The sequence below is a fragment of the Helobdella robusta genome (assembly GCF_000326865.2).
Source record: "Helobdella robusta unplaced genomic scaffold HELROscaffold_41, whole genome shotgun sequence".
In the NCBI taxonomy this organism is placed as follows: Eukaryota; Metazoa; Annelida; class Clitellata; order Rhynchobdellida; family Glossiphoniidae; genus Helobdella; species Helobdella robusta.
Window position 1 is genome coordinate 604,802 of NW_008704941.1, and position 15,653 is coordinate 620,454.

Below are 15,653 nucleotides of genomic sequence, written 5' to 3' on the forward strand. Positions count from 1 at the left end.
ACACACCAATATTTTTATTAGTCAGTAGGACACAGGCACCCAATGATTTATCTAAGATTTGATAGGAATCTTTGAATGTTTAAACAAATTGTTGAATGAAAGCCTGGCATTTATGATGATGTCTGCGTTATAGTTAGATATCATCAGCAACAACAACACAAAAAGATATAATGTTTCAATTATGTCCTCATAATTTTATTAAAACACACACGCGCGCGCGCGCGCACACATACACACACACAAACACACGCACACATATTTGCTGCAAGCCCAAACAAACCCAGCTGAACACATAATGATATCAATTACATGAGATTAGTGACAGTGTATAATTGGCTAATTTAATGACTGATTATCATAAATTATGCCATAAACATAAACAACAATATCATCATTTATTTTGGAATATTTCTCGAAATTAAATGAAAAAGTGAAAAAAATTGGAAAGATATTAACCTCAAAGGACAGTCCTCTGTGAAAGTTATAAAATAATTTTGTTAAAAATTACTCTCCTAAAATATACACAATGACTCATTCCTTCAATATCATAGCAACGCCACTCAATAAAACCTCAAAGCAAATACTAAATTTGCAGCTAAATAGTTAATTCTAGATAGTAAACTCTAGGTAAACAAGTAGTAATAGAGAAAACATTTCAATGTAAGATATTCAGTTGTGTCAGAGATCCTTGGTTCAATTCCCATCAAAGACAGAAAAAGTTTCATACGGCATTAGTGAAATAATTAAACAATTTAATCAACAATAGAAGAAAATCATTACAGTTTTACAACAACAACAACTACTACTACTACTACTACTGCTACTACTACTAATATTACTATTACTAGTACTATTACTACTGTTACTACAACAACTACTACTACAACTACAACAACTACCACCACTACTACAACCACTGCTAAGTAACTACTACTAATAATAATAATAAAAATTAAAATACAGACCAGTGTCTTGATGTGTTTTTGAATGTTCAACCAGGGTATCGACTAGTTGGTCATTTTGTCGTTGTTTTGTTCTGTGGTCAGTTAGTTGAAAGAAATTAAAAAGTTAAATATAAAAATTTAGAAACAAATTTATTAATTAATCTGTACAGAAATGTAGAATGAATGAATGAATTATTGAATGAATGAATGAATGGATTAGAATAAATGAATGATTAATGCATAAATAACAATAAACAAATAAATGAATGAATAATTAAATAAATAATCCCAAGTTGAAGGTCGCCACCTTTCTTTCCTGCCAGCCCCCTCACCATCTCCACCACCCCCCCCATTAGGACAAGAGTGGTCAGCCAACCATTTATTTACCTTATCTTCGTTGTTGTTGTTACCTTTCGGATCATTCTTATCTAAATATTAATATTATTTCATAATATTTTTTAAAATTATATAATAAATTCTATTAAATTTTAATTGTCATTGGCAATTAATTCTTTTTTTTAATAAGTGTTTTATGATGAGAATAAAATTCCATTATCATATTATTATTTTTCTCTTAATTCTTAAGGGGTATCAACAACATATTTGGATTGTGCAAATGTGAATCTATGATAACTATATGAGTCCACACATTTCATATGATAGATGGGTTCTTTTTGCCTTTGAACCTGGTCACTACAACAGCTGGAGCAGAAGGGTATGGCACTTTAACAATTACACCAAAATGTATAATCATTATAGTACTATATAATGTGATGTGATGTACTTACAGAAAATAAGATATGAATAAAATTAATAAATAAGTTAAAGACTATAACTTTAAAGACTTTTATATATATATGGTTTTACTTTAACTTAAAGTAAAACCAACTAACCACATTTTAAATCCATGAGAATGAAGATATTGATTTATATTTGAAATTATTAATATAATATGACAAATTTTAGTGTAAAGTTGTCTTTATGTTGTATAATCAAGAATATTCTATCTACTAGGATGTGCCAGTGACTGCTGTAAGTCAGGTAGGAAGAAGAAAATTTCAACTGTATATAATCTATAATTAAAAATAATTATTTAACTTTTATTAATTGTATTAATAATATCATTAATAAATAATATAATATAACAATAAATAATTTTATCTATAGTTAATGTTAATCTACTAATAACTTAATATGCTAATCTAAATCTAATCTTATTTATTATTAGTGAATCTTAAAACAATAGTTTAGTTTTACTTTTTAGTAATTTAGTAGTTAGATTAGAGTCTAATCATTAGATTATTAGACTTTACTTTAGTTAGAGATTAGTATTAGACAGAACAATTATTATTTAAAAATGGAAATTATACTACACTAAAATTTATAAACTTTACAAATCAAAAAATTTCTTGAATAATTAAATTTTAATTATAAACGATCGCACTAATTACTAATCACTAATTTAAAGAGGAATTAAAATAAAAACCTTGAGAAGGATTTATATATGACGGACCCAGCACATTCACTTTTAGTTTTTTAAATAAAGGTGAATAGTTTTCAGTGATGTGACAACATTTAAATTTAGAGAATTGATTCTAGAAAGAAGCTATAGCATAAATGAAATATAAACATTCCAAATTTTGAAACAAAATCTATCATTTTAATGTTAAAATCTATATAATAATTGTCTAACTAACTCCATTTTTATGAAGAATATGCAAAATCTATCATTTCAATGTTAGAACCTATATAATGAATTAATTGAATTAATTTGTTTTAATAAATCTAAACACTCTATCTATTACTATTCCTCCTATTATCTTACCTGATTTTAAAACTCTTGATGTTTCTCATAAGTTTCGTAGTCTAGGTTTTATCTTTGATTCTACTATGTCTCTCTCTTCTCAGATTAATAGTGTTGCTAGAAGCTCTTACTTTCATCTACGTAGAATAAAAAAACTTTTGCCTTTTCTTGATGATCCTACTCTTCTCCTTCTTGTTACTTCGTTAGTCTTATCTATGATTGATTATTGTAAATCGTTCTACTATGGTCTTCCTGACTCTATACTCTATCCTTTAAGTAAAGCTTTTAACTCTGCTGCTCGTCTAGTTGCTCGTGCCCCTTTCTTTTCTCATATATCTCCATATCTTGTTCTCTTGCACTGGCTACCTATAAAATATAGAATAATTTCTAAAAATTGCACGTTCATGTATAAGTCTCAATCTAAATTATTTCCTAAGTATTTATCAGATATATTAATTGAACCTAAACGCCCCGGTTTACGATCGTCTTCTTCTCGCTTTTTCTTAACTCGTGTTAAACACTCTTTTGCCAAATCTGCTTTTGCTTTTTCTGGTCCTTTTCTCTGGAACTCTCTACCTACTTCTCTGACTACTTCTCCATCACTTGCGAAGTTCAGAGCGGATCTCAATACCCATCTGTTTTCAAAATTCATTGAGGAGCGCTGTTGAACATCGCGGAATTAGCGCTTTATAAGCTAATTGATTGATTGATTGAATGATTGTGTAACTGACTCTATTTTTATGATGAATAGAATATGCGAAATGTGATATCACATCAAAAATAAGGTTCTGATTCGCTTGAAAGACTGTTAATACAAACCATATGCTTAGAATATACATACACGTAAGTTGAACAATAAAATATTATTTTAATCCATTTAAAGTTATAAAAATTGACAAATAGCAACAGCTTTATGTATCTTCGCCAAAATTATCATCAACTAATTACGAACCTGCCTTGCATCCTACTTAATAGCAGGGCAACTGAAAAGCTGTCATCACCTAAGACTAAGATAAAATGCTAATTAAGTTCTTGCGGTATAACAAATAATAATAATTGGGTTTTAATCTTTTTGTTTGTCATTGTTTTTTTTATTAATATTTATTTACAATAGATGCCTTTGCAACAATTTAATTTGAGTTTTATTGATTCCGTTTTGTATTGGCAATGATTTATTAGCTATATAACATTGTTTCAAAATTTTGTAAAAATCATTCGAGTTAGTAACTAGTTGTAGTCTTATTTACCAAGTCTTATTTAAAGAACAAAACAGTTATTTTGTCTTTCAAAAACAACAATTATTCACGCTTCAAAAATTTTATTTCAGGAAGAATAAATTAAAAATTAACAGCGAATGGAGTCGATGAACATGGAGCCGATGGCGTCGGTGGATCGTCTGACGAAACTGAGGGAGGTACTGACCTCAAAGAAGGAGGGACTGAGCACCTGTCAATCAATCACATTCTGGTTGTTGATTTTCTTCAACGTCACCATCATCGTCATTTTTGGAGGATTCATCATCAAGCGGAACTTCACCATGTGGAGAGGTCTGCCCGACGCCAAGTTTCAGGTTGCTGGTGTTGTTGACATATATTTACATATATGTACGTACATGCAGCGGGCACACCTATAGTCATCGAGCCATGCTGCACATTTGTTGTACACACCAACCACATGGTATACAAATATATATGTTTACATATGTGGTGGTGTACACAGTAACTCGTACATTTAGTGTACGTTCATCTTTGTATTTGTATTGTACACATAAGCAAGCAAAACAACTCGCAGGCGTTTCTTCAGAGCCAGTTCTTCTTGAGATGGGACCAGTTGATGGAGATTATCCTTCTTAACAACGTAGCATTTCTACGTTGTGTGGTAGCGAGTTATGTGCGGGTTCCATACATGCACGCACAAGTGCAGATGTAGGGCAGCATTGACACGCGAATAAGTTACACAAGTCACACGTGCTGAAACGTGAAACCACCAGGGGGAAGAAATTAGAAAATAAAACTATTTAAAGAAACAATGTATGTAGGTGAGAGTTATAAACGAACTCTGATACATTTTTTATTCTACGTTACTTGCCTGAATGTACATAGACACGTACACACATTCACGCTTACACATTTTGTATCACTATTGTATGCAGTCATACAAAGAAAAGTTTTTTAATAAAATGGTTTTATTAATTTTGATAAACGCAGATGGCGAACAATACAATTGGGTAGGTAGCGACAGATAATATCAGTGTGGGCAGGTAGGTAGGTAGGTAGGTAACCTCCCTCGAGTTTTTTTAATTTCTGTAACTCTATGACCGCCAAACAATGACATCCTCCTCACACCTATGAATATGCCGTTGTCACTAATTTTTTACATCATTCTTCACAATGTGCCAAATACTCTTTGTTTGGTGAATGTGGATATTATTAAAGTAATTATAATTATTTATAATAATGTTAATATAATAATAATAATAATAATAATTCAATATAATTTGTTGTTGTTATATTATCCTAACGGAAAATTTAATAATAAATGTTTAATTTATCTGAAAAAGTTGAGATCTGTATGGATCTCGGATCTTTCTCTTTATAAATTTCAATATTGATTTCTTTCACTTTTCCAGATGGACGAATATAAAAGAAACATAACAGGCGACGGTTGGTTGGTGGGCGGGGTGACATTTTTTTGTTCTGCAATAACGAACCTCCATTGTTAATATGACGTCACTCTCGCTCGTGTCAGCGTCACCGTTCTCTAACCAAAAAAATAACTCCACCATTATCTCGTTACGTCATTTCAAACAACCCCATCATCATCTCTATTTTAATCATTCTCAAAGTCATTATTATTGTTATTATCATTGTTTTTATTATCATCATCATCATCATCATTATTATTATTATTATTATTATTATTATTATTATTATTATTATTATATGCTTACTCAATTTTTATTAAACTTCATTTCTTATTTTCTATTTTTGGAATTGTATTTTGTCGATTGAATAAATAAAATATGTTCACATTATTACTACTACTATTATTATTATTACCATCATTACATATAGCACATTCATAATCACAACCACGTGGCCATTATCATCGTCATCATCATCATCATCATCAACAACAGCATCATCATCACCACAGAAATTGCCCGAATATCAATAACAGCCACCGGTCGCTACCTGATCCACAGTCGCGTGGCCTATGAATGTCGCCCCAACCACCACAACCACCATCTTGAAAATCAGGTAAAATACTACACGCACCAAGTCCGCGTGTCCAGGACCCATATTCAGAAATCTGATCGTGTGGACAAGATAGCCGTCACTGGGATCGTTGACCCCCCACAAACCAAACTCATCTGCTACGACAGCCACATCATTTTCGAAGCGGAAGCCACGAACGGATCGGAAGTGACGTCACACAGTGACGAGTATTTGTACGCCGATTTGGAGGTCGTCACGTTGGAGTGATTTATTCAAACTTAGATTTGTTTTTTTACGTTTTCTATGAAATGTTTGAGTTAGACAGGGAAATAAACTGAGAAAAAAAGAGATTGTTGCACACCTCTAAACTTTGCGTTAAACATTTCATGCTATTTGAAATAAAATTTTTACTTATTATTAAATGATCCATCCGAATTTTTTATCAGATTGAATTTTCAAGCGATCCTATCTGAGATGAAATATGAGATGTTGGTCAGGAGATACAGAGATATATCGCATTCATTCGTCGCTTCATTCAATGATTGATTAGTTGATTTATTTTGAAGACGGGCATTATTTATAATGATTGATTTCATATTTTCTATACATATAGATGTATGCTTGTAAGAGAGGTACGTGTAAAAGGCAGTTAAAAGTTGCTTGGCTGGGAGTGCGATAATAATAATTTATGCTTAAATTTAACCATTAAGAGAATCTGTCCCTATATAATAAACCAACAAAGCAAATTCAAAAAAAAATTTATGGTTAAAAAGTGACAATGCGTATGAAAAGTTTTTCTTGTTTTCCAAGTCCACAGGCTGTCTCCTAATCATTGGAATTATGCAAAAACACCGCTATGTACCGGTAACATCTTAGTAACTTCACCAAGCACTGTGTATACATACATACATACATACATTCATGACATCAACATGCACGCAACACATGAATGCATGCAAGAAAAATAAATAATTCACAAATGCACGCATGCATGCATTCAGTGAATCTTCCCAACCTAATCAATCAACGTCAGCAAGATGGATTGGACAAGTTGAGGCACGGATCACTGTGGAATCCTCGTTTGGATGTTGAACATTTCGCTACAGATGGAGCCATCTTATATCATTTAATACTATGAGATTACTTTATAATAATCTCCTCCAGCCATTCTGAGAGGATATGAAAATAAAAATATTTATTTCTAATTTGATGTCCTCGAATGAATGTTTCATAAAGTGTTCTACAGCGTTTATTATTAGATTCAGAAAGGTTTAAACGCAAATTAATATGCTAAAGTTTAAACACACATTCACGCATACACACACCACACGCACACACACACACACACACACATCCAAACACGCAAATAAAATGAATAAAATAAATATGACATGATAATGAAAAAGATAAAAATATATCTGGAAAATAAACTTGTCATAAAAAAATGGGTCGTAAATAACTCGGGCGGGGTAACATCATTTATTAAAAATCAATTTGTGAGACTTCAAGTTTGAAGGAGGTGATCAACAGCATGGAGGAACGGACACACTCTTTTTTATTTATCTCTGATATTATTTTTATATAGTTGTTATAAATAATAAAAATTATAATATAAAAATAATAATAGTATTATAATAATTATTATCGTTATAAATAAACCAAGGATTATTATCGTTATAAATAAACCAAAGATTGCAATGAAGCTGCGATTTCATTTCGTACATTAAAAATCCACTTGAAACATTTTAATTTCTGAAATGTCAAATCAATAGGAAGGTTAATTAATCAGGTCATGAAATTGTAATAAAAAGAAGAAAAAAGATTTAGGGTGTCTGTTTCGAATTACATGATGAAAGGTGCCACACCGCAATAAAAATGTAGGTAACATCAAACGAGTTCACTTCGAGCAGAAAGAATATAATTTCTTTAAATAATATTTCTTCCAATCATAATTTGAAAAATAATGAAAAGATAAAAAATTGATTAATGGTTGGAGTCATTAATTTTCAGACTAATAAAAGTTTTGGTAATTATTTTCATATTTTATTCCATCATCATTATTAATCACTTTCTCGTTTTTCGACCTTGCTCCACCACTTGACTGTCACCAAATGCATTGTCACTCACTCACTCACTCACTCACTCACTCACTCACTCACTCACTCACTCACTCACTCACTCACTCACTCACTCACTCACTCACTCACTCACTCACTCACTCACTCACTCACTCACTCACTCACTCACTCACTCACTCACTCACTCACTCACTCACTCACTCACTCACTCACTCACTCACTCACTCACTCACTCACTCACTCACTCACTCACTCACTCACTCACTCACTCACTCACTCACTCACTCACTCACTCACTCACTCACTCACTCTTTCACTCATTTTAAAATCCGTCATACACTCATTGAGAGTCAGTCCCCATTTCGATCATGAATTGGGTAGTAAAGCATGAAGCAGAGCACATGTTAGCAGGCAGTTTGGGGGAATGAATGTCTTCCAGTGTCAGTCCGTGATTTTTCTTACTATGCTGTTCACTTAGTTTCTTCCTACTAATATGAAACAACTTCATTTTTCCATACAACATTTTCTCACTTATTCTCTTGGTTTTTTGTAACATTTTTATCCTGCGAGCCCGCATCCGTGATAACATTTTTTCATAAAGTCCATTTTCGTTTGTCTGCTTTCCAATTATATTTTTTGCATTTATTCATTTCTTTTTGTATTTGGCCTTTTTTTCCTTCCAGTTTGAAATAATTTATATCCATGACTGTTCTGGATATTTATTAGTCGTTTTAAAGGATTGCTCATTCGGCAAATATTGCATGACATTGAAATTATATCTATTCCTTCCTTTATTGTTGTTTGCTTATATTTGCAGACGCACGCACACACACACACACACACACAAACAGACAAATAAACAAACAAGCAAATAGACAAGCGAGCATAAGCCAACACACGCAACAACACATACAACTAAGAAAGCAACAAGATAAAAAAAAATGCAAGCAAATATATACCTATCTACCTGTGCCTCTGATGAAAACTTGTCTAAATACTAACCACGCACACACACACCACACACACACACACACCAACACATACACGCACACACACACACTTATAAATATCATTTAAAATGAAGACAAAAATAATATTCTTCGTAATTTCGCGCAAATTCACGGCCATTGCCATTGCATGACGTTAAATAATTGCTATTCCGCTTACATTAAACACCACATGCTATAATAATAATAATAATAATAATAATAATAATAATAATAATAATAATAATAATAATAATAATAATAACAGTAATAATAATAATAAAAATAAAAATAATACGAAGAAGAAAAAGTATGATAGATACAATACTAAGAATAAGAATTATTATTATTCGACTATTGTTTTTGTCAATGGAGTCACTCATACATACTTACGACTAATGACTTTAATTGTTGACTTATGTGTGTCGAGTATTAGTTAGTGTTTAAAATGTTATAAAGTTTAATAATCGAAATCGAACGAGAAACGACTCGTCCATTATTGTTAATAATAATTTTATTGTTTGATAGCAACTAGATATATTTTAATGAAATAGAATAACAAAACTCAAAACTGAGAATTAAAATATAAAATGTAAAGTGTAATGCAAATAATAATGTGTAAAAGTGTATAAGGAGTGTTCAAGAGATTTAAGCGTTTTAAAGAGATAACGCTAACCTTATTCTCGACTCAACTAACTTCTGTACCCGCCTATTATATACTAGGAGACCTTGCTCCCTAGAGCTTTACTAGTTGTCTAACCCTTTCTAACCAGCCAGCATCTATTGTATGTCACCTCATTCTCATTATACAAAGTATTATATGATTAATTATACCTTATATAATCACATATTTTTTAGAACCTTTGTGTTGGGCACCTTGTCTTGCCATCCATCCATCCATATCCATACATACATGCATGCATGCATGCATGTATACATACATACATATACACATGCACACATATATAAATATATAAAACACACATACATACATACATATCTATATAATCAAACTATATAACATAAGTAGCCTGATAAATAAAGTTGGCAGTTTCATTCTTGGCTGGTCAGTTGTGTTCGGTTGTGAAAAATTTAATTTTTTTTGGATATCAATATTTTCGTTGCAGCAATAACATTACGCATTATAAAACCACGGCAACAACAAAAACAACAACATTAATAACATTAATAATAAAAATATTTATAATAATTTAGCGAAATTAAAAAAAGTCAGATAAGTTATTATGGAAATGAGTACATTATTATTATTAATTCTAATTATTAATACAACAAGTTAAATAACAGTTAATTATTATAGTAAGTAAAGATTGGATGTAAATTTAATGAAATTAATTGACAGCATTGATGAGTTTGTTTGCCCATCTATAACTGACCCAAGTGAGTTTAACCTGCTACAATTTTTTCTTACACTTAAGTAATGATTTGAAAATTTTTGTATTTATAATATTAATAATAATATATAGCAAAATTTAGTTAAACGCTAATAGTTTTCAATAGAGTTTCATCTAATGTACCGTTGGTAACATTACATCTGTTGTTAACTTTTACAAAATCATCTGAATCAGAAGGTAGCTTTTGATGATAAATACAAACAAAAGCAAACATAAACAAACGATTAAGTAAATGAATGGCCATACAAGCTACACAAATGAAAAGAAATTAAAAGAAAATTTATACGCCTCAAACAAAGATACAAAATTTTTCAAACGTACAACCAACACTTTAAAAAGATGAGATTTGACAAAAAAACACAAAATATAACCACAGGAGAGATATTTTGAAAAAGCACTTAACGCAAAATAATTAAAAAAAAATTAATACCACATACCGTATCGCTCAACATTTTTTTGTTTAACGTTAAATATTCCAGGTAGATCTTCCATCTTTCTCATGGTGATCTCACTATAGAGATTGTACAGGTCTGGAGAGAATACTACACAGCCTTTCCTAACACCTTTCATTATTTTGACAAAACTAGTCATCTTGCTACCAACTTTCATCGCTGACTTTGGTTTTCAGGAATTTCGCCCCTGTTATAAATCTCATTCAAAATTTCTGTCAATTTTTCAATGTCAAATTCACACACACACACACGCACGCGCACACACACACACCCGCACGCACGCGCGCACACACACACACACGCACGCGCGCACACACACACACACACACAAACACACACCCAAACACACACATATATATACACACACTCTCTCTTAATTGAATATTATTATTAAAAAGTAACGGCATTTCCAACTTTAATTAGCTTACAGCAATAACACCTACAACATCAATCAAAAAACAACAACGACAATGATAAATCAAAATAACTATAGAGTATAGTATACCATCAGCAATGAATGTAACAACAACAATGCTAAGATAACGGTTCCAATAGTGAAAACAAAACTATAATTATAGTAAACAAAAGTGTATAGAACTTCTCTCTCTCTCTCTCTCTCTCTCTCTCTCTCTCTTTCTCCTTCCTCTCTCTCTTTCAATGGAAAGTTTAACGACTTTTAAATTATCGTGAACAAAAATGAACTTTCTAGACTTTGTTGTGTTTTTTTATTTTTTTATTTTATTTTTCTAACAAAGTCATTTCATTAACGAAGACACTACAATATTAGTAGTGTAGTAGTGGTAGTAGTAGTGGTAGTGGTAGTAGTAGTTGTATTCGATGACGAAAATAATAGTGATAACAATAACGATTATTGATAAAAACAGCAACAACAACCACCGATTAACAACGACGAAGCATCAACAACAACAACGAAACATCAACAACAACAACGAAGCATCAACAACAACAACAAAGCATCAACAACAACAACGAAGCATCAACAACAACAACGAAGCATCAACAACAACAACGAAGCATCAACAACAACAACGAAGCATCAACAACAACAACGAAGCATCAACAACAACAACGAAACATCAACAACAACAACAAAATAATGATAACAATGAAATTATGATAACAATAAAACAATAAAGATGACGACGACGATGATGATATTCAAAGATGATTAGAACAACGATGATAATGATAATAAGGAGAATGTCCGTCTTTAGATTAATTGAACTACGGACTCTCGTGATACTTGTAATATGTAGTTGTTGTTGTTGTGGTGGGAGTTTTGATAATGAATCGAACATTACATCTGTTAACAACGACAGCACCAATAACAATAACATCATCGTCAACAACAACAACTACTACTATAATAATAGTAATAACTATATCAACAACAACAACTATAATAACATCATCGATCCTAACATCAAAATTGAAAAAAATGACATCAACATTAGCAACAACAACAACAACTTAAACAAAAACATCAAAATAACCAACGACATTAACGACCTCAATGCCATTGAAAACATTGACAACAACAACAAAATCGAATACAGCCACGTAAAAGGTTCCAAATCAAGCGTTTATGCATCTTATCCAAAAATAATTACTTCAAATTTTGAAAGTACCAACAATATTAAAAACTTCAGCAACAGCAGCAGCAACAACCACCACAACAACAACAAAAATGAACCCAAAGTATTTAACGACATTTTAAACAACATCAACTCTGTCAGCAACAAAATTGAAAGCAAAAACGCGGGAAAGAAAAAAAATTTAGATTACCTGGACGGCTTATTCGGCAGACGAGATAGAGCCGACATTAACCGCAAAACCGCCATCAGCAATGACATCAACAACAACAGCATTAACAACCGCGACATTAACAACGACAACGTCAACAACATTGTTATTGATCTTTTTAACAACAACAATAACATTAACAATGACAACAACAACAACAACATAAAGAACAAAATTTTTGTCTCCCACATTATTAGTAGCAACTACAACAATACCAATAACACTAGCAACATTAACAACAACAACAATAATTCAAGCAACGACATCAACAATAACAGCAGCAACAACAAAAACATTATGACTGGAGCGGCTACTAAACCAGCAAGAAACATCAACTATAACAATATCGTGAATAACATCAACGACGTCATTAACAATACAAACGTTGAAAAGAAAAACCACGACGACGACAACAACAGCAACAACAAAAACAACAACAACAACAGCAGCAGCAACAACAACAACAACAACAACAATAATAATAATAATGATAAAACATCTCCATATAAAAACTTTGTGAATGCTACAACTAATCACAACAACATCAGCAGCAACATCAACAGCAACAATAACAAAAACAATACCCATATAATTGTGAAAAACCACAGCAACAACAGCAACAAAAACGTCAACAACAACACATGCATAATCAAGTTTATCAAAAAACGCGTCTTCAACATACGAAGCAGCAGCAGTAATCCAACATTTAATCATCCCAGACATCATCCTTCTTTTGGCTTGTACTATACGGCTGTTAAACATCGTCACCACCATCATCAGCACTCTCAGCATCATCACTATCATCATCAGCACTCTCTGTATCATCACTATCATCATCAACACTGTCATCATCATCATCATCATCATCGCAATCATCATCATCACAATTGTCATCGTTATCATCACCATCCTCTTCCTTCTCCTTGCCACGCCGCGCCCATTAATAATTTTAAGGCTGATGACGTCACGACTCTTATGCGTGACGTCATTGGAGAGCCAAATGTTCATTTTCATGTTTCCAATTGCGACATTTGTCAGGGGGCATTTACGCACCACTGCCTCGACATCATCAGCAGCAGTAACCACAACAACCACAGCAGCAACAACCAAAACTGCAGCAGCATCAACAACCACAACAACAACAGCAACAACAACATCGATCGCAACAACAACAGCAACAACAACATCGATCGCAACAACCACAACAACAGCAACAGCAACAACCGCAATAGTCACAGCAACAGCCACAGCAACAAAAATATTGACAACATCAGCAAATGCTACATTTGCTACAGTTATAGCAAGCCGGTGTATGGAAAGACTAATTGCCATTGTTATACCAATTTACTAGATGAGGATATAACTGAACTTATTAGCAACAACAATAACAACAACAACAACAACGCAAATAACAATAATAACAATAATAAAACTAACGAAAATAACTTTAAAAATAATAATACCAATGACAACAAAAACATTAATGAATTTATCTTGTTAATTATTAAGAACAGCAAAATTATAAATGAAAATGTACCAGAAAATAGCGTTGCGCTAATTAACTGTACAACTGTTGAGAGCGTACATCACAAAATTAGCAACAACACTATAAACAAATTAAACAACAGGATGATAAACAACAACGATGTAGACAACAACAACGACAATATAAACAACAAAACAAGTTACAACAACAGCAACAACATTTTGTTGAGAACGACCTACAAAAACAGCAGCAACAACAAAATCAGTCTCAAACCAAAAGGGGCTTACCCTTTTATCAGAATCACCAACAAGTCAACAATCAATTTTCCTGCCAACACTTCCCTCCACGTCAATAAAATCAATCCAAACATCAATCACAGCACCGCCATTGTAGCCAATCACAGCGGTATCATCAATAATGACGTCACCTTCAATGAGATCAAGATCAACAACATCAAAAGCTTCAATAGCATCAATGTCCGCCGACTCTATGCTTTAAGTGACGCCAACAGGTTTAAGTTTTCTGAGAAAACAATTTCAACACCGAAAAAGAAGCCTCATGACAGCATTTCAAAACTGATGATTGTAAAGGAAAATTCTAAAGCAGCAACTACATCTATAACCACTCAACCAACATCAGTGTTAGCATCATCAACGACATTAAAGACAACAAAAAAAACATTAAAATCATCAGAATTTACATTCCTATCACAGAAACTACATCAACTACAACAACCACAACTACATCAACCACAACAGCCACAACGACGACAACCACAACTACTTCAACTACAACAGCCACCACTACAACAGCCACAACTACAACGGCCACAACTACAACTACATCAACTACAACGGCCACAACTACATCAACCGCAACAGCTACAACGACGACAACCACAACTACTTCAACTACAACAGCCACAACTACAACTGCTTCAACTACAGCAGCCACAACTACAACAACTACAACAACCACAACAACTACCGCAACACCTAAGACGTCATCAACTTCCAACAAACTACGCCACAGAAGAATGTTCAAATGCATGGGGGATGATGAAATTATGAAGAAGACGAGTAGTTTTGTCGTTGACGCCGCGAACAACAACATCCAACAATTAAGAATCATCCATAATGGCAGAGTTAGATTCGATGGAGTTGTTGTGCTGTAGTGGTTGTTGTTTGTACGTGTGTCTGTGTTTGTGTGTCTCGGTATGTTGTATTTATAATTTAAAACATTCAGTTGTTGTGATGTTTTTGCTGTTGTTGTTGTCGTTGTAGTGTGTGTTTGTTGTAATGTTGATATTGGTGTAGTTGTTGTTGTTGTTGTGGTATCATTATTACAATCGTCATCGTCATCGTCGTCATCACAATCATATTCGAATGCGTAATTGGTCGGAATATTTAATTTTATACTTCTACAGGTTGAAATAAAATTTTCATAAAT

The 15,653-nt window shown here is 32.5% G+C and overlaps 3 protein-coding genes across 3 annotated transcripts in view; 2 read left to right on the forward strand and 1 right to left on the reverse strand.

Moving 5' to 3' along the window:
• HELRODRAFT_177142 (hypothetical protein) overlaps nt 1–3,400 on the reverse strand; it is a gene marked incomplete at both ends in the record, with an annotated part of 15,201 nt that extends 11,801 nt beyond the window's left edge. Inside the window, 2 exons of the mRNA XM_009025353.1 lie at nt 1,252–1,372; nt 3,211–3,400. Coding sequence (XP_009023601.1) covers nt 1,252–1,372; nt 3,211–3,400 — 311 coding nt within the window. The remainder of the gene's footprint in view (nt 1–1,251; nt 1,373–3,210) is intronic.
• A 334-nt stretch (nt 3,401–3,734) lies between these two features.
• HELRODRAFT_193022 (hypothetical protein) lies at nt 3,735–6,233 on the forward strand (the record flags this gene model as incomplete). Its single annotated transcript, XM_009025354.1, has 5 exons — nt 3,735–3,967; nt 4,100–4,318; nt 4,901–4,975; nt 5,378–5,411; nt 5,905–6,233. Exons 2-5 carry the CDS (start codon nt 4,103–4,105, stop codon nt 6,231–6,233), a joined length of 654 nt encoding a protein of 217 aa, XP_009023602.1. The 5' UTR covers nt 3,735–3,967; nt 4,100–4,102.
• A 5,882-nt stretch (nt 6,234–12,115) lies between these two features.
• HELRODRAFT_177144 (hypothetical protein) lies at nt 12,116–15,203 on the forward strand (the record flags this gene model as incomplete). Its single annotated transcript, XM_009025355.1, has 3 exons — nt 12,116–13,371; nt 13,837–14,715; nt 14,918–15,203. 3 exons carry the CDS (start codon nt 12,116–12,118, stop codon nt 15,201–15,203), a joined length of 2,421 nt encoding a protein of 806 aa, XP_009023603.1.
• Nucleotides 15,204–15,653: the final 450 nt, after the last annotated feature.